At 38.0% G+C, this 26,121-nt stretch overlaps 1 protein-coding gene across 1 annotated transcript in view; it reads left to right on the top strand.

Annotated features, from left to right (window-relative positions):
* Positions 1 to 396: 396 nt before the first annotated feature.
* Positions 397 to 26,121, top strand: part of ARHGAP42 (Rho GTPase activating protein 42) — a gene marked incomplete at its 3' end in the record, with an annotated part of 136,672 nt that continues 110,947 nt past the window's right edge. Inside the window, exon 1 of the mRNA XM_084226694.1 lies at positions 397 to 553. Coding sequence (XP_084082820.1) covers positions 400 to 553 — 154 coding nt within the window. The 5' untranslated portion in view covers positions 397 to 399. The remainder of the gene's footprint in view (positions 554 to 26,121) is intronic.

The raw sequence follows: 26,121 nt of genomic DNA, 5'->3' as shown, positions 1-26,121 counted from the left end.
GCGGGCACTGCCGGGCCGCGTCCCCGGCGTGTGAGCATGCCGCGCCGGGAGGAGGAGGAATTCCTCGGCCGGGCCGGGGGAGGTTCGCACTGGAGTTAGCGCCGGGCAGGGAGGAAGAGCGAGCGCTGCCGGAAGCGGCGGAGCGGCGGCGGCGCTGGGAGCCCGCGGTGTCCCGCGGACAGCAATGTAGCTGGGTGACAGCGGCCGGAGCGCGCCGCCTCCGCTGCCAGCGGGCCGGTGCGGCGGGTCGGGAGCTTCTCCGGGGAGGCGGCAGCCGCGCCTCGTTTCGCCGCTCCCCCGCTTTCCCCCCTGCCCTCGGAGCCGTCTCTCGGCGCGGCCCTCCCTCCGTTCCTCCCTCCCTCCGCCGCCGGCCGGGGGGCTGCGGCCGCCTCCGCTGCCATGGGGCTGCCCACGCTGGAGTTCAGCGACTCCTACTTGGACAGCCCGGATTTCAGGGAGCGCCTCAAGTGTCACGAGATCGAGCTGGAGAGGACGAACAAGTTCATCAAGGAGCTGATTAAGGACGGAAGCCTCCTCATCGGGGCCCTGCGAAGTGAGTCGGGCGGTGGGACCGGCGGTGGCTGGCAGGAGTAGGGGCTTCTTTTGTTTGAATGGGCGCCGGGCGCGGGCTCCCCTGCCGGCAGCCGCCGAAAGGCGCCTCTCAACTTTCTCTGCCCCGCTCCCTCCCTTTCTCGCTCCCCGCCGCCGTGCCTCGCCTCGCCCGCGGCGGGGCCGGGTGGGTGTCCCGGGGGAGCGGGGGCGGCGCGGGCCCTGCCCCGGCCCGGGGGCCCGGCCGCGCCCTCCCCGCCGGGGGCTGCGGGCGGTGCGTGGGCGCCGCCGGGGCGCGGAGCGCGGAGCGGCCAGGTGGTCCCGCCTGGGGATGCGGGCAGAGCCCGCGGTCGGGGCTGGGGCGGAAAAGTGGCCGTGTAGGTCGCTGTATGCCACGGACCAGGCGTGGAGTGATGCGGCGAGGTCTCTTTTTGGCACGCTGGCTGCTAGTTGCGTGTCTTCAGATAACGAAGATGTGCGTAACAAGTGGGCAAAGCGACATAATGAAGTGGAATTATAGGGAGAGTTTAAATCTTCCCCCCCCATCCTGTCGAGTCTTCATGGGGTATATGAACTTTTATGTATTTTGAAAGTTCTGAGAGCAGAGAAACACGAACAGTGTAGTGCTTTTAAAGGTCTGTGAGTTGAGCAGTGACAGCTTTCTGGGGCATGAAAACAGCAGTCATGCTCTGAAGATCATAAAGTGAAGGCTGGGAACTGCCCAGCAGCGTCACTACAATCGGTTTGTCCTCCCGTCCTTTAAACCTTGCCACCTACTCCTTGTCTTTAAGTTGCTTTGGGTCTCTCACCTGTTGCCCAAAGTTTTCCTTCACGAAGAGCAGAGAAGTAACTTACAGCATCTGTTTTTGCAACACGAGATAGTCAAAGGAAAGAATCGCTTTAATCCTTAAAAATATCTGCCACATTGTCTTGGTATGCCAGTTTTTGTCGAATTAGATGTAGCAGTACTGCTTGTTATGTGGAAGAGGAACAGGTGTTGCTCTGAGCTCTGTAGTTCTTAAGAACTGTTTCTGACCCACAGTCTAAACCCAAAGTTTATGTCCTTACCTAGGAGGTAAAAATTGTGAGGATTTTGTTTGCCCAGCAGTACGCTTGAATTGTACTTGTTCATGCATCAACTGTATATTTACAGCATTGCATTTACATAAAGCAGCTATTGCCTTTTTGAGAGTTTTTTTTCATGTAAATGCATGTATTTCTGGATACATCTAAGTTTTAGTGAGTAGCTAGGTACAAGTCTAACATCTTACGTGAATTTATATTAAATTTAATAAATTCCTGAACCCATGCCCACAGGATGTGAGATGACCAATTACACAGAAATAGTGTTGTGTGTGTATCAGTCTATGTGTATCTCTGAGAACTTACTGGTACAGTTTTCTTTACAGAAAGAAAGTTTGTTTGTACTTTAAGCCTTTCTTGTTGCTAAAAAGCTTTCTCCATGTAACAGAAAGTCTGAGCTTGTTTTAAGTAGTAAAAGCTTGCTATTACAAACCTGGTCCAAAAAATGGTAATGACAGATTAGGATACCACATGAGTACTTTTTTGACCTGGACTAGCACTGAGACATGACTGCTTTTGGGTCCAGATCAAATATGAACAAACACAAATTTTTTCTTAGGCTGTCTGAAGACAGGCTCAGAGGTTGAGACTGTTCAACCTGGAGAAGAGAAGGCTCTGGGAAAACCTTCCTTCAGCTCTCCATAACTAAAGAGAGTCATACAAGAGCTGGAGAGGGACTTTTTACAAGGATATGCAGTGAATAGGCCAAGGGGTAATGCAGTGGGTAGGTTTAGATTGGATATTAAGGAGAAATTCTTCACTGTGAGGCTAGTGAGACTCTGAAACAGGTTGTCCAGAGAAACTGTGGATGCCCCCTTTGAGGAAAAGTTCAAGGCCAGGTTGGGTGGGCCTTGAGCAACCTGGTCTAGTGGGAGGTGTCCCTGCCCATGGGAGGGGGTTTGCAACTTGATGATCTTTTAAGGTCCCTTCCACCGCAAGTTCATGATTGTCAAACACAGATTGCAGTAGGACAAATATTGTATTTGAGAAGGGATTATAAGCCTGATTCTGAAGCGAGTAATCCCATTTGTTTTGGGGAGAACACTTATGAGTCCTTGCAGGATTTAGAACAATATTTCTATCTCAAGTAATGACTACTTAATTTGTAAGTTCTCATGATTTTTTAAACCTTTTAGTTCAAATGTTGTCCTGTTTGACACAATGCTTATTGTATCCTATCAGATCTAGAATGTTGTGTCTTTTAGCCTTAGAAAAATAAAGTTTGTTTTGGTATAGTAAAAAATCTTTGTCCTCTTGTTAATTTCAAATCTCTTGATTTCATGACTGTGTCATTCTTCTATAGAATATTGCCTTAATTCCTGTGTTAGGACTGCTGAGAAAATGTCTGGATTTTTTCTCAGCAATTTAGAAATCCTAGATTTATGCTCTGAAGACTCTGTTGTAGATGCTGCAAGGACAGTGTACCTTTTTAAGTAATGCTATACTTTTTCAAGTGTCTTAGAATGATGCAAATAGTAATGCAGAGATGTGATGTTATGTGTACATGTAATATAAATAAGATTTAGCAGATATGTTTAGGATTTTGTAGTTTAGTTGCAGTCATTAGTTTTATGTTATTACTTGACACAAGGAAAAACAGACACAAGATGAAAATACTGTCTTTTTCAAGGGGTGAAAGGGGATGTTATTTAGCAGGGTTTTATTGAAATTTCATACATAAAAAGACTTAAGTTGTTTGGCATATTTCAGGGTTTTCAGGGATGATTCACTTCTCTACTAAGCCTAATAATAAAAATACAGTGATGAACCTGTTTATACATAGGGAAATTTTGGGGATTAGCTCCCTGGGACAAAATTACAGTATAAGAATTTAAGATCTTTTTATCTCTTTGTGGATTTGTTTTTTCATTAAAAAAAAAAACAAAAACCTTTGTATCTTTACAGAGAGATGCATTTATCCAGATATCTTTGCCTCACATATTTTCATAAAATTATGTCTTTGCAATGTCTTTTCCAGATTCTAAGTGAAACAAGACCGAGTTCATTGAATACTGACTGCTGAAGTTTGATAGCAGTCATTCTCCTTTATTTATGTAGCTGTAGCTTATATTTCTTAGTCCCTAAGTACATTATTCCCATTTAAAAAAAAATTTTCCCTCTTACTATAGCCATGCATAAAGATGTGATGCTAACTAAACTAGACCATGTGATCTGTGTTGTTCTGGGATATTCCCAGAGTCACACTTAGTAAGTAAGCATTCATGACAGTCAGCAGCAGCTTCATGGAACACACATGGTCGTCATGCCTACTTCAGCCCTGTCCTGCAGTTAGTATTTAAAGTGAGAGACTACATTTTCTTTTTTCCCACTAAAAAGAAATTGAAGCTTACTCATTGCCATTAGGTTTTGTTCTCGAAGTTATCTGTTCCATTGCTGTCCTGTTACTTCTGATAGGCATTTGTAGGTTCCTGTGCAAACTCAGATGGTGTCTGCAATATCTATGGAGCATGGATGTAACTGTCAAAAACATTTCTAACAGTGTTCTGCCTTTTATGCAGAGATACCAACAGTAAGCTTGTTGGTGGCCAGAGAAGGATCTTAATTATTTCCTCTAGTGCTTAAAGCAGCTGCAGTCTGTATCATATTATCTTTAGCCAAATATATGTGAAGAAAACATATCAGGATATAGTGGACTGTTACAGAGCATTATTTTCTGGCCATCGCAGGATGTTTAATTTGGAACCAGTAGTACCTGCAAGTGAATTTCCATACTGTCAGTAATGATTACTGTATTAACAAAGACCTTGAATGACTCAACATGGGTGTTCTTAAGCCTTAATATTGAAACTGGTATTCTTTAGAGAAACTTGGTAATTGGATTATGTCAGGCTACCAAAGGAGCAGTTTCGAGTTTCAAATGCCATATGAAATGATATCTCTGCTTGAAAAAAATATTGTGGATTGTTTTTTAAATTAGGATTTTTAAACTGATTTCTTTAAAAGGTCAAATTTAATCTGTTTCTTAATGGGCCAGTTGGCTCATTGTCTACTGTGTACTTCATTTGCTATGAATAAGATAAATGAATTCTATTAATAAGAGACCAGCTGCTTCAGGAATATTGTCTTTTCTACAATGGAAAATATGATGCTGTGGTCACTGAACTTGTCCAGATCTCTTGGGTTTTTGTGGGCAGAAGTGCTACAGCAATTTGCAGTTTCCTGTAATAGTAAATAACTTTGTATTCATCCTCTGGAAAAAAAAAATACAGAGGACAATGCAGTCCTTCTTCCTACTGAATAAGTAAGCCAGTGCGATATCTTTGCCTTTTCTATTTTTCCTTTTCTCAACCTGTAATTATAAATAAATCTGGAATACAGAGAAATTTGGTACCATGGATTTACTTTATTACATCCAGTCTCCTGCTAGTATTACATAATGTAATCCCTACTTGTCAAGCTCCATTTTAAAAGCAACTTTTATCCTTTCTATTTCTCCTAGAAGGCTGTTCTAGAACCTTATTACTCTGAGAGTTGGCTAACTCATTAAAAATAATTTAATCTGGAAATTCAAACTTGTTTATGCTAATTTTCCTTTCACTCAGCATTGTTGTTTACTTGGATTTTCTTCGGGAATAATCACATCCTTTTGCTGGACTGAACAGGCTGTTCACATCCTCTCTTCTAAGAGGTTCTCTGGTTTCTTGGTTATTTTAGTAGCTCTTTTCTATGCCTTTTTAAATTGACTTTTAAGTTTTCAAAAGCTCTAAAAGTAGGGAAAACGAAGCTAGTATAATAGTTTTCATAAGTTTTATCTTTCCATATTCTGTGAGAACATCAATCATTAAATGAAGTCAATGTTTATGGTCTTTTGACTATGTGGTGCTATGAATTCCTCAAGTGCATGATTAAAGGTGAAAAAGTCTCAGGATCTTACAGGCAGTAGCAATGAAGTATATATTTAAACTGAAGAAAAATAACTTTAGCCTCTTCCGTATTAACATGGGATTGAAGTACTGTTGGGCAGTAATGTAACCTCCCATTGGCACCCTGTGAAGTGCAAATTGCTTTCATTAGAAAGATATATCTCACAGCAGGTTATAAACTCCAGGCTATGTTACAGTGTAGTTTTTCAGATTAGTTAGAAGTTATCAATTTAAATCACTTCCCTCTCCTGAATTATGCAAACTTGTATTTTACAGGACACAAAAGCTTAAACATGCTACTGCGCTGTGGTGTTTTGATTAGTACCATTCAGACATGGCAAAACAGCATGGAAATGCTGTATGTCTTAAGAAGTCTTGTCTTTTTTTGGCTCAATATTTAAAGCAGGATACAAGGTGCTGCAATGTCTCGGTCATATAGTTTGTTCTACTGCTCATGTTAGTTGATTTGCAAGTTGATTAAAGAGAGGTTTGCATGCCAGATGGGGGTTATAGTGTCTGTTTACAAAGGTACTCTTGGTCTCAGAAAGGTATTATGTAAATAAAAGTAGGTATCCCCATTAGGATTAGTTTTCTACTATAAAAGCCTGTAAGTAAAATAAACATCATGAAAAATAAAATAGGTAACAACAAGAAGAATCTATTTGTGATTTTGTCAAGCGGTTGGACCGGATGACTCTTGAGGTCACTTCCAGCCTGGTATTCTATGATTCTGTGATTTGATTCTGTAGAATCATCTGTCTGACATGAGATCAGCTTCTGATGTCTTCTCACAGAAGCTACTTCTGCTGCCCTCCTCCGCCTCTACCTTGCCATGTAAACCCAGTAAAGCTCTTCTCCAAGTGCTTTCAGTGCGTTTGTCTTTGGAAGAGAAATGTTTTGGTTCTTCTTCTAGCAAGTAGCTGCTGTCTAAGCATTTGATGACTGAGAATTGTTTTATTGTTCACGGGGAACAGGTGAACTTAGGAAAAGAATAGGGGAATAAATCATTAAAAAGTTGCAAAGGCTTTTAATTCTTTTACAGTATATCCTAGATGAGGTGGTCATTCAGCTGACCTGTTTAGACTTCTTTTAAGGATATAATTTTTTGTGATGAGCCCTTCCTGCTGCTTTCTGCGCAAAAATACCTGAGTAAGAACCTAGTTGCTTCTAGAAAATTATCAAATATAAAAATCATCTGTTTTCTTCTTCTCCAAGTCCTCACCTTTGCCACTGTCTCACCAGCATGCACAGAAAAACCCCACAAATCCTTAGTAAAAAACGAATACAGGAAGTAGGGCTTCCTAGTAAAGACATTTCCTTTTGAGTTAAGTTCTTTGTTTGCTGATTGAAAATGCACAAGAAGAGATAACTGGATTTATTTTCTTTTCTTCTGCTGTAATAATTAGAATAATTTCAAGAAGTGGCCAAATGTCAGTGTAAATATGGGTGGATCAGTTCTTAAAAGCCACAGTTCCTAAAATGCAGGTCATATTTAAATGGAAGAGCAGAAAGATTTGCGATGTTATGGTAGTACATGTTGATGTTCAAAAGCCTGCCTAGATTATCAGTGTTGTCAAAGCCTTTGGAGCTTTGGGACCATGCTATTGAGAAAGTTTATATTCCATTCCTTCCGTCTTCTCATCCTTTTCTGGCTTATTTACCTTTAACCTTTGTTTACAAAGGATGAGGACAAGTTGAGAGAGGTAGAAGTAGAGAGAACACAAGAACTCATCTTCTGTGGAATTTACTATTTGTATAAACTGTTACTTTAAATCCGTGAATATTTTAGAGGCGTGATTTTCCTCTAAGCCTGAAATGACTTACAAGTTGCAGGGAGCATGAAGAAGAAACTTGCTGCTTTGAAAAAGCTTGCTCTGAGCTTGAGGTTATCAATTAAAAAAAAAGTTCCCTTTTAGAACCTTTTCATGTCTAGAACTACCACTGCCATTAAAACAAGCTGTATAATGATACTCCAAGGGAAAAAAAAATCCTTTCCATGCTCCTCTTGTGAGTTACCAGTTAGCCTATATACACAGGGGAGCTGCAGAGCCATGTCACTTACCTTCCAGGAAACCTCGAAAAAAGTACGACTTGAGCTTTACCCTAGGAGTGGTAAAATCCCCTTATTCTGGGGAAAAACAGAAGTTATGAGAACATTTGAGAGACTGATACTGCTAAAACATATATGTGTAAAAATGCATCTGTTCATTTATAAAGTGTTGTCCAGTATTTTACCTTCTAGGGTAAATTAAAAGTATTTATAAAATATTTTACCTCTAGGTTGGGTATTAGGAAAAGTTTTTTCTGCCAGAGGGTGGTTATGCACTGGAACAGACTCCCTAGTGAAGCAGTTATGGGAGCAAGCCTCCAAGAGTTCAGGAAGGCTTGGGCAATGTTCTCAGGCACATGTTGGGATTCTTGGGTTTGTCCTGTGCAGGGCCAGGAGTTGGACTTGATGACCCTTGTGTGTCTCTTCCAGCTCAGGATAGTCTTTGAAGCTGTACTAATTTCCATACTTCTATGAAGAATCTGTTTTAGTACAGAAAAAAACCCCAACTAATTAATAGCTTCTTAATGAAAAGTAATAATTGGCTTATAATAAAAATTTTAGTTTGCTCTGTATACTCAGAGATGCTTTTGTGAATGTCATCTCATGGTATGTGTTATTTGCATAAAAGTCAGTGCCAGCAAGAGTTGGGCTTTGACATTCTCAGCATTTAATGGGTTGGTTTCTCCATCTGAGTTGTACTTTGATGAGCGAGAGAAGAGGGACCAGGTTTATTAACCATTTGCAGATACTGAAATGAAATATGGCTAGTACTATTTCTTCCCCTCTCCTGTTTTTTTGTTTCCTCTCCCAGTTTCAGCATATTATTGACCAAGCCTTATGGTTAAAACTAAGGAAAAACAGTGCAAATTGGAAAAACTAACAGTGCAAAACCAGTGCAATTTGGTAAGCATCATGAATGCCTGATGAGATGTTTTTTTACTCATAGGTCTTTGTCTAGGAATTACTGACTAGTTATTTTTGTACAAATTGGATATGAGAACCTGTTACCTTCATTTGATAAATTTATTAATATAAGTCAGTACATGTGAAATAGCAAGGAAATAAATGCACTGCAGGTTCTCAACATATTTTCTTCTTGATAATGGTCAGTGCTTCACTCTGTTTTTTAGAGGGAATTCCCTTGCTTCTTGTTTTTAAGTGTGGTGAGACTTCTGTGTTGGAAAACACGCTTTTCTTTTTTGAGAGTTTGTTAGAATTGCAGCAAATCACTCTTTGTTGTCCTTGCATAATCTTTTTGGGAACATTTTCAGCAAGTCAAGAAACAGCGAATGTGGCATGCCTACGGGGCAGCTAACACTGACTGTGGAAAGGAACTGGCTGGTGGAGGGGAAGATGAGTACATTTAATAAGGTGAACATGGGCTTGTAGGCTGACAGATGCCAGAAGTATGTCTGCAAGCATCAGTTAAAGGATTTTATGGATAGTTTTTGTATTTGTGGATATTGAGTCTGGTCCTGCTGCTCATTTTCTGGAGAATGATGAAAAATTGTGAAGGCACAAAGAAAACTCTTTTGAACATTTGAAGAGCATATAAACATGCCTCAGCTTCTTGGAGACCGCAAACACCATGAAGCACATTTTTCACCATTACTTAATCTGAAAGTTAAAGATTTATTTATATTTATATATTTTGTGTTTATATTTATATTTTTATTTGTATCAAAGGAAAAATTATTGGTAGGAGGTTTTGCTAAGAGAGCAAGGTGTATGAAGATAAGTGTTGGCAGAAGCTTTATAAATTAAGATTATAAACCTGCAACTGCAGAGCTAGTAAGATGTTGCCTTAAGATGAAAATGGACTTTTCATTGCTGGAAAATCTTAGGTTGTTTGGATTTTTTTTCCCCTAAGTTGAAGTCTTGTTCACTTATACCTCTTGGACTTGAAATATTAAATCCTGGTCAGGGTAGCAGGGCTTGTTGAACACATTGGTTTTTTTCTTGCCTTAAAAAGAAATGTTTTCAGTCTACTTGCAAGTCATGAAGTTACATTCCTTGAATGTACATGTGTGAGTGAAACTTTGAAATCTGGGAAGAATACATCCTTAAGACATTTTACTTTAATGTTTTTCATGTTTAAAATACTTGCAAGTAAGGCCTCAGATGTTTCCTTCTGGTACTCTTTACTTTGGTATCAGCATTGTGATACAAAATGGAGGTGCTATGCTGTACTAACTGTCTTGGGGGGTTGTTTTTAGTGTCTAGTTTTGTTGTTTTCTTGGGGTTTTTTTCTTTTCTTAGTTTTGAACACTAGACTGTATTATTTGTATATATATGCCTGTGGAAATATACGTTGAAACAAAACCCAATAGTTGAAGATAGTAATGCTATCTTTCTTTTCATATATGCAGACACTAAATATGTTCAGTTCAAGTTGCTGTCTTACAGGTATGTAAAGTTAGCAAACTTAACATTTTTCAAAGATCCTTAATATCAGGAAAGTGGGTTTAATAGCTTAGCTTTGTTATCCTGTTGAGATAGAGATAGTCTGAACTACTTAAAAAACCTTAAAATTCTCACAGTTCTTGTCTATACAGTGTTTTGTTGTCTACTACCATGACTGGTTTAATTGGAAACTGACGCAGAGGTGTGTCTAAGCTGATTCTTGTAGGCATAAATGTAAGCTTGGCAATAGACTTAACATGTTTTCTCACAAATACAGTCAGTATGGTTGGCTTTTTGCTACGTGAGCTTAGAGCTGCTGCATCTTTGTACTGTTTGGGAGCCTAAGGTCAAATGAGAAATCCAAAATATTTCATTTTATGAAGAGGCGTTTAGACACAGCAGGATATTTCCTGTTTACATAGCCAAATCTTCTTTGTATGCTGAGAGATTTCCTGATTCACTCATACAGAGTTTTTGTGTGTGCCCTTTAAGCTATAGCTGCTGTTGCTTGGCTGGTTGAAGATGCCATCTTCTGCACCCTAGCCAGCATGACACAACACATTTTCCCATGAACTGATGGGATGTTGATTTGATTTAAGTCTTTAAGTCTTTGATTTATCCCCAGATTGCAAGATGAAAGATAAAAATGTTAAGGCCATGTTCAATAAATTTGTTCAGTATTTATTTTTCAGGTCTAATTGAGAAGTGAAAAATTGCAAGTTTTGTAAAAGTACATTTTTTTGCCATTCTTTTTTCTCAGTAATCCAAGAGACACATTGGTCTCTGTTCTAAATCAATTAACCTCACAAATTCACAGGATCTGCTGATTTCCTTTAGTTCCATACCACCTAAGAACTTCCATTTTTATATTCTCATACAGTATTGATAACTGTAGAAAGTGCTACTTTTTTTGTTTCATGTCTTCTCTGTGTAGTTGAAATACAGCAGGTTAAAATGTGTTTATTCTTATTCTGTTTGCACTGCTACAGCACAGTAATAATGTAATTCTTTATTTTGTTGGTTCATTTAGTTTTACTCTTGTCTCTTAATGCAGCAAATCCCAAATCTCCCTGGGAATGGTAATCATCTTAAATTTACTAAAATGGCATTGCAGATCATGTGGATTTTTTTTCTCCACCAGGTTTCTGACAGCTTCCAAATCATTTGTCAGTGAAATATGCATTATGCTGTCACAACTCCTCCTCACTGACACTCCAGAGCTTCTCTGATGCTCTCTATGAGAAGCCAGAGTTGTCAATGCACCTTGAGACTTCAAGACTGTGTTACAATAAAAACTCCCTTGCATGCTTACTTTTGTCACTTCTCTTGACGAGTCATTATGGAGTTCTGAGTACTGTGTTGCTGGGTTGAACATCAGTTTTGCAATGTTTTCTTTAATGTTTAATGTTCCCAAAGGAATCCATGGTATTTTGACAAACACTTAACTTGTTTCTTTGTAAATCAAAATGGCACTTGAACGACAATGCATTCGTACAGATGGAATAAAACACAAGACAGCAGTGTTACTCTTACTAGTGAATGGGTTGGGGGGATGATGTTTTAGTGGCTTGATATTTTCTTGGTTGGTGGGTCTGGTTATCTTTTTAAAGCATATTAAGTGATCTAAATCTTGATTCCCCTTCCCCTTTGTGGGATATGCAGAAGAGGCTGAGTACAGTGAAGGTGGGCAGACTGAGGTTCTTCACCAGTGAGAGCTGGAGTTTTTATGTATCAATCCTATGTCTGGATTCTGGGCAGATATCAAAGTTAACCCAGTTGTATGCCAAATTCTTGCCTTTCTTCTTGTCACAGTTGTCCCACAGTAAAAGAAAACCTGTTATTTGGGGAGATTTATCTTTAACTTGTATACTTTTCTGTAAATAGTACTTTTTTTTTTTTCTGTATATAAGCAGGTGTTGAGTAATTTAAATGTCTGTTAAGTCTTACAGGGCATTTCACTTCCATCTCAGTTTCTACATATGCCTTTAGGTTGAAATTTAAAAAAAAAGTTATCTATAAAAACGTTAAATACCATTTTAAACATTTGAATTACTATTTGAGTTTTTTTGATTTAGGTACTTAGAAACCAGACACTTTTTAGTTTAGGAGGGGGATCTTAAAACAGTTGATTAGTATATTTTATTAAAATAGGCATTCATTTTTTTCTGAAGCTAAACAGATTGTTCAGGTAATCCCTACTATCAGTGCAGTAGAATTTTTTATGCTGCTGTACATCATACTGCCAGCAGACATTTTGTCATACTGCTTTGTTAAACTTCATTCAAAGTATGTTGGCTCTTTAAATATGAAGTCTAATACTTCTGTAACTCATTCATTCCAGTGAGGACTGTATTTGTGCTTCTCAGAGAAATTTAGAAGGGAGTATTTATGGTGAGATCTGGATCTGCAGCATGGAATTTGGTCTCTCAGAAGTCTGCTTCTGCTTGAATGCCAAGTTTATATGGAAAGTTTTGGTTTTTTTTTTTAACAACCAAAACCCCATAAATTGATACACACTTCTGGAAAACCTGATTATTTCCCTATGAAACAAATTAATGTAGTCAATAGTAAAATCCTATTATTACTGAGATGCAAGTTTCAGATTTTGTGAGGATACCTAAGTTTAGAGTTGTGTCAGCATCTGTGCAATCTCACAGAGCCCTGCACTGTGCCTTCAGACCTCCAGAATAAAACTGGCCAGTCGGTGACCCTCACAGAAGTGCTGAGCTTCTGTAAGTCAGACAAGGAGAACCTCTAAACTGTGTAGCCTTCTGCTTAAGTGTCAACAAATAACCCCTTTTCACAAAGGGATTTATCTTACCTGGGTTCAAGTCCAGGTGTTCTGTCAGGCTCCACACCAGTCTGTGATAGCCGGCAAGGAGTTCCATGATTTAAGTGTGCACTGCAGGAGCAAAAACGTTTCCTTTGTTGTATGCCTGCTGCTTATTTTTTTTTATCTGACAATGGCAATTTTTGTTCTATGAGAAGTAGTAACTGTTGTCTGTATATATTGCCTGCACTGTTCATCTGAGGTTGCTATTTTTTTTTAAGGTCTTTCTTTTCTTTCTTCGTTCCTTCAGGTTTTGCTCCCCAGCTGCTTTGAGAAGTTCCAGTCTAGTTAGTTTCTGCTTTTAAGTTAGAAAATCTGTCTTCTGGTTGTCCTTTGACCTTCTTTATGTAACAATGCCCATTCTGAGTTAGACTGCAAGAAATGGAGCTTGCAACTTTATGGAATATTCAAGGCAAGAATGCATCAAATAGTGATAGTTTCTGCTTTTGGACTTCTTTCCCTACTAGGCCTTAATATTTGTGACTGTTGCTGATTGTTGAGTTGATATTATAAAATAACTTTCTGCAGTGACTCCCAAGATCTTTCAAGGAGTATTAAACCTAATGTAAATAGCATCAGTATGTGGATATAATTTTTTTTCCTATGTGCATTAATGTGTGCTTCCTAAATATTATTTTCCCATATCACCTTGCTTTCTTGGCATTTAAGATTCTGACATCCTTCTGCTTTTCAAGAAAGGAAAAAATGAAAGTTGATTGTGAATACATGTATCAGCAGCAAAATATGTTACTCAGTATTAACACCCTTTTTCCAATTTGATCTCCAGATTTTGTGGTGGATCTGATGAATAGTAAGATTCCTTGATGATTCAGAAAGGAATTATTTGGCAGGAAAAAGAAGTGTTAGTACAGAAAATCTACTAAAGTTTGATTCCGTTATAAGAAGCTGTGGCAACTGAGTGAAGTACTTGTTGCTGCCTTTGTGCCCTGGCAGTTGTGAAACCAGTTTGGTTGGTCTGTCCTGTAATATTCCAGATGATTGAGTATTTTACTGGCTTAAAGCCCACATCCTCTTGTGTTTCTTTCAAGATAAATACTTTACACAGCTGGAATATGCACTTTGCTGAGTTCAGTACTTAGCAAAACTGAAGCTTAAAGAAGAGCCTTCTGCTAACTTCCTTACAGCTCTACTACTGCCCTACCTTGATCTTTAAATGAAAATATTTATTTGGACTGTAAAATATTATAAGGATTATGTAGGTTGCTAATGATATTTTCAGAAGTATAAGAGAGCAAGAGCTAAATGCTCTTGAATTCCCAATGGAATGTGATTTTTTCAGAAATACATCTCTCTTCACTCAAAAAGCAGTTGTGCTAGCACCTTGTGGTATTGCTTATCTGTGGAGAGATGATAAAAACCAGAATCTGACTATTTTGCACATCCAGAAACATGTTCTGTTTTTTCATGCAGTAGGACAAACCCACCAATTATGAAGTGATTTTTAGGTGTATTTATTGGGAAGCTATATACCAAGTAGTGAAGTTAGCAGCTGCATAATCTTTTAGCCACTTGGGTAATTTGGTTCAAGGAGACTTTTTAAGCTGAAGCCTTTACTAAATTTTCTTGCCAAGACTGAACTTTTGAGAGTTATTATTGGATTTTGTTTTTCTTTGAGGGAAGAGAAGTTTCATTTTGCATGTTAGAAAAAGGAGGAGGAAGGATTAGCACAAAAAAAAAATCAGCACCTTAAGTGTCATTACTGAAAAACTGGCACTGTAAGTCCTCATTTTTTTTTGACTTAGTGGGTGTTCTATTTCTAAGTAACTGTGTGCATATTTTGGTGACCTCCAAATCCAATAGGAAAATAATTCTCAATGAGGCTATTTATGTCAAACTTCATGTTGATTCTCTCATCCATATTTATAGTTACTGTTTCCCACAATAATTTTGAGAGCAGTCTTTGCTTGTCTTTACCCAGTTTATGATTATTATTCCACAGTGATTGTTTAAAATTTTATTTTCAGACATTATGGGAATTAACAGCAGAATGCACAGGATTAATTTGTATGTTTAGCTTGAGGGTATGATATCAAAGTTAAATTTGCTAGCTCTTTGGCCACTAAGTAATGAATGTCACCAGCTAGCATAGAGGTAGCTCAGATTATTTCAGTGTTCTGGGCTCTTGTCTGTGCAGAACAGATCCCAGGAGTATTGTTTTGTGTTGCAAGGTGCTTGTAAAAGGATTTAGCAAGCCTGTCTTTGTGAATAGTTGACTTGATAAGAGATGCTATTGTATGTTTAGGGAGCCAGAGGATCAGAATCCTTAATAGCTGAGCTATATTGCAACAGTCAGCAGGAGTCATTATGATCTCTCTTAAGAATGTATAGATTGTGCATCCTTAATTCAGATACAATTCACGAAATATAATTGACTTTGGAGAAGCTATGTCTTGCCCTGCATGTTAGACCCAAAGATATCTGCAAAACCTTCTGCTTATTGGTGGCTGTAATTTTAAATAAAAGAATTAAAAATAACAAACACTGTCCCTACCCCCTCCCCCAGCTAGTTAGTGCCATGTTTTCCTCCTCTTGCAGCCAATATTTTAATGTGCTCTGTTTACTTATGTCAAGGAAGCTAACATGAATGTTTTGGGAAGAAGGTGTTTTGCTTGGCTGTTAAATTAATTCTCTCAAGTAATTCAGAGAGTCTTCATGGATTCATGTTTATGTACGTGTTCAACTGCAGATGAAAAAGGATTACAGTCAACAGATGTGGACCTCTGAAAGGAGTATCCATTGCAGTTAAGCATTTTACAGGTTCACAGAAAGAAAAAAAAATTCTGCATTTGGGAGGCAGTGTCCAGAGTCCAGACAACCATGTTTGTACTCTGTTTGTTTGGTTCGTATTGCTCACCGTAGATAGCAAACGTTGTCTAGACTGAAACTTTTCACTTTACAGAGAATTCCAGTTCCATTTAAAAAGGAATCAATGATTTCAGAATTGTGTCCAGTTACAGAACTTGTTTGGTTTTAAGCTTGCTAGGTATTCTCATGGTTTTTGAAAAGTATACTTTCATGGAAAAGTTCCCACTTGTATTAAATTGAGTCTAAGGAAGTCATAGTGCTGCTGGGCATTTGAAATAAGTCTTTGAACCACTTTTCATTGAGAAAAGGGAGAGGAAGAGGCTGTGGTGGAATGGAAATCCAGCTAGCCAACAAACTGAGGCATGCAAGGCTGCTTCTCCAAGTGCAACTTCTTGCAGTAAACTTGAGGGAAAACAAGGTTATGGTGAGGTCGGGGACATTCTGCAGTTAGTCTTTGGATAAAAATACAGTTCTAGGTTTAAACACCAAATTTTCCTTAATGTATAATATAAAATAGCTGGTTGAGGCTCAAGGTGTTTCTGTTTTTTTTTTCTTCTCTCAGTGAATTATTGATTCATTGACTTCTTATTGACTTTTCCATTATGTGTGGAAACAAAATGGATGGGTATTTTCCAAAAGCTTTGTTATCAGCTATTTCAGGGTTGTTTTGTATCTTTAAAGAAGGAATTTTTCCCCATTTCTCTTAGCAAAAACCTCTGTAGGCTTCTTCTAGAACTCCTATGCAAAGAAACACTTTCTTCAATATTCCTTCAGATACTGATTTTTGAGATGGAGCTGTGATGAAGTTGGATTGAAATCTTAGTTGGAATTAATCTTAGTTGGTGGAAATTTATATGTTTTTTGAGAAAGAGAAATAGCGTCCTGCAGCACCTGAAAATTTATGGAAACATTGTATATGCAAAAATCCTATATTAAACTTAAATGTAAAATCTTCTAGAAACATCTTTTAGAAACATTGGAGTTTAGTTGTGCAAACCTTAATACTTCTGTCACAATTTTGTTTCTTCTTTTTAAATTTTGTTTTAAAGATGCTTGAACTAAAGTTTAGCAAATGACTGTTAAGCAAGTAGGCGTATTTGTGTGTCTGGTGTTCTTAATTTTCGTGGAGACTGAGTTGAAACAGAGAGCGCTAACTGCTGTAACTGGAGTAGCCAGGCCTTCTGTAGGGGCTGCATTAAATGGATCAAAATAATGTTGTGCTGCTTTTTTCTTTTGTCTATTATTTATTTCAATGAAATTAGGATCCTCTTTGCTCCTTTTAATATAAAACTAATTTTCGAAGGAGAAGGGTGAAGATCATATACATGTGCAAGGCATTCAGCTTTATAATCAGTCTTCATTGAAGCCATTTCGGCATGGTAGTCCTAATAAACTCTTTGTCAGCTATTTATTTATTAATGCAATTATTTTTACTGTAAAAAGTTATACTTAGTTTACCTCATAGTACAAATAACTAAAAAAGTCCTTGCTGGAAGAATTACAGCCTTGTGATATAACTAAAGGTGTAATGGCCCACATCCTCTGGCTGTGGAGCTGTTGGAGATAATACAGCTTTCATCTACCTGCCATTGCCCATACACTGGAGAATATCTCTTTGTGGTTCAGCCGGGAAGACAGAACATTTTCATGGTCCTTACTTTTTCAGTGTGAACTTTTTCAGCAGCTCCTTCTCCTATTGTTGCCTGTTGCTCAAAGAGATGACCCTAGATAGGTGGCTAAAGAGGGCTTACCCCATGGATCGGCTTACCCCATGGATCGGCTCATGACAGCGATAACCTCCTACTAGCAGGTGGTGGTCATCAGCTAATGTGTCTTGAGGCATTGAAGAGTTACAAAATATGTGTCCAAATCTTCCTACAAAGAGCAGAGGCACAACTGTGCAGGGCTGGACATGAAGCTTATCTGGTGTTACATCCTGTCTCTAGATACGGGTGAGTGCTGTGCTGTGGGTTCTGTTTTTCTCTCACGCATGGCACTGACTAAGGCAGAGAAAAACAGCAGGCAGTGTAGTGAGGCTTCCATTGCCTCCAGTGGTTTGGGGCTTGAAGATTTCCTGAGCAAGGGGTTAGTTATGTCTTTAATAGCTCTCAGTGGATTTTTCTTCTGTGAACTTGTCTAGTCCTTTTTTGAGCCCACATAAATTTTTAATGTCCAAAGTATCCTGTTATAGTGAGATTCATTATTTAACTACAAATGTTAAGAAAAAGCATCTTCTTGCTTTGTTTTGAGCTTGCTTCTTGCTCTGTTAGACAGCCTTTGTTTCCATTTGGGAAACAAACATCATTTCTGTACTTCTTGTCATTTTGTAGAACTCTTGTGGTTCCCCAGTTACCCCTTTCAGGCAGATTGCTGTGTGTGCATTTCTTTAAACAAGGTGTTCCTGCCATTTGCTTACCTTTTCCTCAATTCCCTGTACCTTTGATATCACGAAACAGTGTCAAGGAGTGAGACAAAATCTGTGTATAGTTTTTAAGTGCAGGTCTCTTGTGGTCTGATGGATTGGCATTAATGATGTGTCTCTTTTCCCCCAGTTTCAAATAATTACTAGAATTTAATATGTTTCTTAACCGTGCTGGAGTGTAGAGTAGTAAAACAACCCAGTTATTATAGATCTGTTTTAATGACAAGGTCTCATTTGTACATGATTGTAGTTAGTTCAGAACTCATTACACATGCCATAGTATAAACACTGCTAGTACTAATGGATGGTAAGATTATTAATTAAAGGATATCACTCTGCCAGGAAGATAACAAGAGGATGTTTTCATATGTTCCTAAATCTTCTTGTGACAGGAAAGTAGAGCAAAATTCCAAAGAATTAAAATTTGAAAAAAGTGATGTATGAACTATGTAGAAATTTAGTTGGTCCTTCTTACAAGTTAGTTGACTTAGGAGAAACTAGACAGACTTCTGCTGAAAGCCACTCAAATTCCTTATTTTTGTCTGAGAAGTTAAATAAAAATTCCAGTAAAATGAGTATGAGTGATATTTCTCTCTCTCTCTCTTTTTTTTTTTTTTAATACAAAGATCCTGTTCTTTGAAGTGGCTTAAATAAATAAATCCGGAAAGTGCAATAAATAAATAAATAAATAAATCTGGAAAGTAAAATGCAAAAACTATAAGTGTTAAGGAAATAGTCTCATGTAAATTTGAATTAACCCCAAACTCCTTGAGAACACTTCATTCTGACTTGTTTAAACAGAAGCTCATCTGGTGAAGCTGATTTGTAGTTGTGTATTTCATTAGTTAATGAAGCATATTTCATTTGGCTGTTATTTTTTTCCACCCATTTTTAGAATATAGATATTTTGGTAACAGTTTTTTAAATTTATGATACTGCAAGTGATTTAATTTAAGCCCTTAAAATGTATCTTTAAAAGACTTTTAAGTGCTTTCATGGCTCTCATATCTGCAGTTTTTCATATTTTAAAGGGAAAGGACAGTTTAAACTAGCATGTTAAGCTTGTTTACTGTATGAAACTGATGTGTTTATTATCCATCCTCTCTAAGTAGTGAGAAGTAGCTAAGCAGTGTGGAATAGTGCACTGGCTGTATGATAGGCTGAATGGAAAAAAACTTAATTTAGGCCATGTTTGGTCAACACATTTAGTGACATTTAACGTCACTGAACAAAATCCTGCTTGATTAGGAATCTTAGTTCTGCCCTCCATATGTGGAAGTGCATATCTGACTCTCTAAATAAATGTTACATCTGTTTGTAAATGTGTGTTAGAACTCTCACACCCCCACCCCTGTTAAGTGCAGTACTGAAGTACATGTGACTGTGATATTACTTGTCTGATCAAAAGAATCTAATCAAGCATTGTATTCCTGAGCTTTAAGAGCCCAAAAGAATTTCATATGGAAAGTGTTTCATTTCCTTTAAAGTCAAGTAGTAATATTTTCTTCTTTTTTAAATAAGCTAAATATACACATTTTAATTTTTTTCCCTCTCCTCCTCCTTCTGGTCTTACAACACATTTTACTTTGTTGCCCAAGCACAGAAAACTTTGCCAGGAAGAAGGGTGAGCAATGCTTCTGTTTCCCATGACCCTCAACTCTAATGTTGTTCCAAGAGCTCACTACTTACAAATGCCTTGATAACTGCTTTCATTCCTTTCATCCCTCCCCCGCCATCCAGCACAGGCCAGTGGGACGGATCCTCCTTTGAGCAGCTCTCTTCACTGAACAGGGGAATCTACTTAATGTAAAAATCATGGAACATAAAAGCATTGAAAGATATATTGCAGAATTTTTTACAGCTGAGGATCTGCCTGATAATTGCTGCAGTGATTTATTCTTGATTTCATAGAAGCAGCTTCTTAGAGCTCCCTGTTCATACCAGAAATAATCCTATGTTTTGTTTTTCCTCTGGAAAGATATTTGGGTAGGGGTACTAGTGAGGACATTGCATCTCATTCTACATGTGCACAGCACTGGACTGGCAGAACTGATCTTGGTCAGATAGTCAGAACTCTGGCTCCTTAAGAATGTGTTTCAGCACAGGCTTTAATTATATTCTGATATTTTATTGTATATTTCATTGTCTGGAAATAGGGACATGCATTTTTAAAATTTCTTTGTGTGCATGGTAAGATTAAGAACAAACAGAGAAAAATGTCTTTTCAAGTACTACTGTGGGATCATCTGATGCACCAATACCTTACATTTCACTAAAAATCTGGGAATTCCCATGTTTTTTTCTGGCAACTCCCTAGCTGCCAGACAGGAAATCACTCCCTGCTTTTTCAACCTCTGGCAGTATCTGCTCTTAGTTTCTTTGTCTTCTTTTTTGTGGTGCTTCTCTGCCTGCTCAGTGTCACTGGGATGTGCCAGGAGGAGTGAGAAATGACGTACCCTGCCTGGTAAACCATGTTTCATTGGAAGAGTCTGGGGGGAGAATATTGGAATGTGGACCCAGCTCCCTGGAAAAATCTGACTCTGTTCTGGGAAATAAACATCCATGGGGTGGGGGAAGAATGTGGAAGATCATGAAAGAGCATTTAAAATCCCCAGAAGAAGCAAGAGAAAGTATGTTGAGGGTCAAAGCAAGTTTTCAGGAACAACAGTTTAGGAATCTTTGAGACCTTCCTGATAGATAACTATGGAGTAGTTTTACCAACAGACAGGGAAAATAGTGAGAGCACAGAGGAGTTAGTAATGATATTTAATTATTTTAGAATGGAAAAAAAAGTAAGGAAATATACTTGTTTTCTAAGATTTATTTTTCTCCAAGACAGAAGAAATGTTGGATTATTTCAGGCCTTTACAATAGCTCTTGGTCAAAAAGTATACAGGATGATGATAAGCATGCAAAACTGACATTGTATAGAAATGTTTTGGTTGAATGTAATTTAGAAAAATATAATAGTATGCTAGAAATAGTGCTAGGTTATACCCTACAGCCTATCTTTACAATTTCAGAAGTAAAAGGAAACCAAATGCTTTCTGAAAATTGTATCCATATTTGTGGGAAAAGACTGCAAAAAATTGCGGTGGTGGCAAAGGAAAATTTTCTGTTCTGCCTTGTACCATGTGATTAGTGACTTGTAAAGTGTAATTCTGTGAATATGGTTTGATGATTGAAAGGTTTAAACCATGGTAACTCCCTGTGAAGTCAGTTCGTTTTCTAATCAAATGCAGCAGTATTGTTAAACAGTCTTATAAACCTAAATATTGAGAAAAGATTTTGTAAGAATGAGGTAATGAGAAATCAAATACAAGAATGTGGGAGTATTGAAACAAAATGACATCACTTAATATGAGAAAGAGCTATGCAGTTACATACGTGCTTTAACTTCAGAGAAACAGATGAGCAGTATGTACTGTATTGTGTCCTCCACATTAAGGGTTGCAGGACATACATTTTTAGGTGCATTTGTATTATTTCATGTAGTTATTATTAGGCAAAGTCAAAACAGGTTAGGAATTTTATAGACTTTACAGCTTTTGTATACTAAACTAAAGTTCATTTCTTTCTGTTCTGATTATGGTAATAAGGTTAGGTTTCCACATCTACACGCAAAGTGAGTGGGGTAAGGAGAGGAATAGTGAAAGGAGGGATGGAATATGATCCGTATTGTCTTTTGTCTGTATAATATTATTAGGTTCAACAGTTATTTTTCATGGAAGTTTTAGTATGTTTTTTATCAAGTAAGCCTGTAAATGTGGCATAAAAATCCCCCTCTCATTAAACATCAGTGTTGTGTTCTTGGAGTGTACTCAAGACCGTGTTAGACTTCGTTCCTAAATGTAGAGAAGTTCTAAGCATGTCCAAAGTATTGCACAAGTGTCTAACATAAGGAAGTTGTGACTGAACAGTGTTGGTATGAATAGCCATGAAGTTTATAGAATATACAGGCTTTTCAGTAGCTCTTGCCTCATAGTTAAGAAAGTGGGGATTTTGTTGCATTTGACCAAGGGGATTTCTCAGTGCTTTCTAGAATGGGAAAGTAAATTGTGCATTTTTCTCATGGAAATATTCACGAGTAAGAGAACGACACTGAAAAATTTCAGTGCCTTATGTAATCGCAGAGGAATGCGGCAATGCATGGGCTGCATGTTGACATATTCTCCTGCTGTCCTTTCCCTGGAGATTGTGAGAAGAAGTTAGCTTCTCTGAAATTAAGAGCAGAGCATAGAGCCTAAGGTAGAAAAGTAATGTGGGGTTGTAGGGGTAGGGAGTTGGTAGAGAGTTGTTTGTTTTAGTTGCTTATTATTGTTCCGTGAATAGCAAGTTGGCAAAGAATATGCACTCATGAAGCTAGCAAATAAAGGGGATAAAGAGTTTATTGAGAGCAACAATGAAAGACTGTGTCAATACAGAACAGTGGCCCTAGAGCTGCTCTGGCACTGGGCACTGGATTCTCTATTCCCTTGTGGTGTTTTCTTGTGGATTCTTTAAAAAAGCACTGTGGCATGTGGCCAGCATTAGCTCCATCAGCCTTTGCAGATAGTCTTTACTCTGTGCCAGCCTGCCCTGTGTTTTGCCAAATTAAATTCTTCTGCTGAATTTGGATAAAATGTGGTCACTCATAAGAGGAAAGGATTTTTTTCTTCCTTTTGTCTTTTTTTTTTTTCTTATGACAATCAGTACAGTTTATATGGTCCGGAAATTAACTCAGCTGAGAAGTAAAGAATAATAAGTGTGTGTAAATAATTTCATCAAATAGACTTCTAAAAATAGAAATACTATGGAAAATATTCCATTCAAAGGAAGGACTCCAGGATTGAAAGCCATGAAACTAAAGACATCAGAAGCTGCATCAGCTGACTATACAGATCTTTTTTGTCAGTGTTTAGAAGGCATGTTAACATGCACTGTAAATTGCTCTCTAGCAATAATGATCTGGACATGTTATGGTGGTGTTTTATTAAATTGGGATTACCTGTTCTGGAAGCAAACCCCAGAATTCTTTTCATATGCAGTTGAAGGAATTAATTGCATTACCAGCACATGTGCCAACATTCCCAGGCTCAGGATTGCTGCTTTGGACTAATTTGTAAGACATTTTCAGGTCCTTTTATTTGTGCCAACCTGTTACTTTAAGTGTTCTGAGCAAGAAGATTTTTCTAAATGTGATAATTACCTAAAACCATTGGTAATTATATATTTTTCCTTTTAAATTATTAGCGAGCAATGAAGAATGGAAAGGCAGAAATTGTGAAGAAAATGCGTTTCAGTGCCTTTCTCTGAATTTGGACCTACTACTGTAAAGCTGGGAGTTTAAATGAGAAAGCCCTTAAGCCAGGAAGAAATTTGAAATATAGTAGTGATATACACAATCTTGTATGATCACTGCTTTTAGCTTCTTAATCATTCATATTGCCTAAACATAATTGTACTGCGAGCTTCTGTGTTTACAGTCTATGGTGTGGAAAAAGATATCCCACTGTGACATGTTCTACTTACAATCAAATTGACTGTAGCAAACACAGAAGCTGTTGAAGTTCAGTGCTTCTCAGTGGGGTGTTCTTGTTCCTCCGGCTTATTTCTGGCTGTTGATATAGCTCAAATCCTTGAAGTTCATTCCCTCATAAAATAACAAAGCCAAGGAAGTTCTCTGTTCATCTTCAGTGTAGAAGAGCATGTCATGAGCTATTTAGGAAGACATGTATCTCACAAGCATTTTCCTGAATAAATAGTGTTTTACAGATTTATATTTGTAATACTGAAAGCCCTTTTTTCACTTTTATGAATTTTTAAATGCTTCCTTGCTTCTGTCATTTAGTGTGGTAAGAATACTGCAAATCATGCTCATAGCTGCTATTTCATCATCATCATCATCATCATCATCATCATCATCATCATCATCATCATCATAGTGTTTCTCTACTTTTTTAAAGTGTTTAGATAACTTTGCCTGGACTATTGTTTATAGAATGAGAGTTGCTTAAGAAATAAATTAAGAAAATAAATCTATTTGTAAAGCAATTAAAAAATAATCATAATGATGACTCATTTTCAGGTATTGAAGAGTAGAAGTCAACAAACTAGATAAAAGTTTCTCTGCATGTTTTAGCATGCTGTTTTATCAAGTACTTTGGCAATATTATTCAATTTCTACTGTGTTTTATTCACATATTACAATATCTTAATGCTGAGTTTTGCCAACTAGCTTGGTTTTAATAAACTTGTATGTCAGTGCATGACCAAGTGAAGTATCTCATCAAGCAGAACACCACAATGCATCTAGTCGTATCTGGTGGTGGACTCATACTGCCCCAAAGGTTTGAAACACCAAAGGTGACTGTACGTGGTCTCCTTTCCAGTCTTCAGCTGCCCTGAAATTCAGCTGACTGAAGGATTGGCTCTAATATCCTGCTAGGTCAATCATCACCCCTTTGCTTCTGATGTCTTTGAAGCCATGGAATAATAACTAGCTTTGTGTCAGATAGCCAAAAATGTTGCTGGTACTGTATTAGCCAGAGTGTCTGTTGTTTGAAGTCCCATTTACTGCATTCCAGCTGGTGCTCCGGAGTTCATTTAGGCATGTTTAATCTTCTCACTAGGTTTCGACTGCTGTTTTTCTTTATTAACCCAGTGAATGATACCAAGCTTTCCCAGGATGATTGACATCAGTCAGGAAGAACATTGGTTATTGGAACTCCATTTGCTAATGAAGTCATCTTTGTAAGCAAACAAGTGGAAAGACTCTGGCTTTGATGTGTTTTCTGAGAACCCTTTCTTGCAGGCTGCTGCTAGGGTAGGGATATGAGTCCTCTGCAAGTGCTCCAAAATTTCTGCTTTTGGAGATTAACTGATCCCTATCCAAAGTCTGGACTTTCTGCTGTTCTTCCAGACACCAGACTAGCAAAACCAAGCAAATGACAACCATCACAGCCCAATAAAAAATTTCATTGTGCTTGCCAACTTGTGGAAATCTTTTCAAGTGTCCTTATCTGTAGGACTTTGTCCTTGTTGTGACAGGCTGTGCCATGCCAAAGCATACACTTGTTTTTTCATTCTTCGGGAAATAGCATCCGTCATTTCATCACATTGTTGCAATGTATTGTTTTCTCCTCCTCCTCAAGACTCTAAATATGAAATTATTTTACAATCTGCTTAACAAGTCTAGGACAAGAAAGTGGAAGAACAGTTCTTGTGATGCAAAGGGTCTGGATCGACCCAGTTTTATCGTCCCATATTCAGCTGTAAGGCCCTGAGACCTAGTATAAGTTAATGTATTATAGTTCATATTACATACTTCTTTTTGGCAATTTCAAAGAAAGCGGGTCTTAAATAAACCTGCCTTGCAGAATAATCCAGAAGATTTATTTGCTTTTTTTTTAAATCGAAAAATATGTGTTAAATAGATTAATCAAATATATAAAACTTCAGGGAAAAATACAATAGAGTAGTGCATTTCATGATTCCTTGGTGACTCTCATGAATGGATGATGACTTTTGTTATTCTTTCATTAGCATTATGGTACTGATGGTTGGTATTGTATGTATCCATATGCAATATTGGTGTTATATTACTTTGTTGTGGTTAAGCTTTGTTGTAGTTATCCTTTTATTATTTCCGGTCACAGTGTGGTAGCTTCTTTAGTACTTCCTCTGTCAGCTCCACAGAAAAAAAATCTTGTTGGCCCATTGACTTGCTGAAGCCCTGACTGGAACAGGCAACTCTGCCACAGTTAGCTCCTTGCACTGACAGTATGTAGTGTGTAGATGGCTACTCTTGACTATGTTCCTCACTGCAAAATGGATCTGAATCCTTCTTTGGAATCAGAGAAAGCAGGGAACAAGTAGTAGAGGTGAGTACTCTCAGAAAATACATATTAACAGAACTGCCCCTCTGGCAAATGAGGGTCATCAGGTTGCATTTTCCTTCTTTTGCTGACACCCAGAGAGATTACTTCATTTAAGTGCCTGCAGAAGAGCAGGGGCAACAGCATTTGTGAGCTCATTGAGACTTTGGAGCAGCCATCCTTGCCTGGATGATAGACTTGTAGTGCCAGTCAATAAA

The sequence above is a fragment of the Fringilla coelebs genome (assembly GCF_963513975.1).
Source record: "Fringilla coelebs genome assembly, chromosome: 2".
NCBI lineage: Eukaryota > Metazoa > Chordata > Aves > Passeriformes > Fringillidae > Fringilla > Fringilla coelebs.
This window is presented reverse-complemented; position numbering and strand designations above follow the sequence as displayed.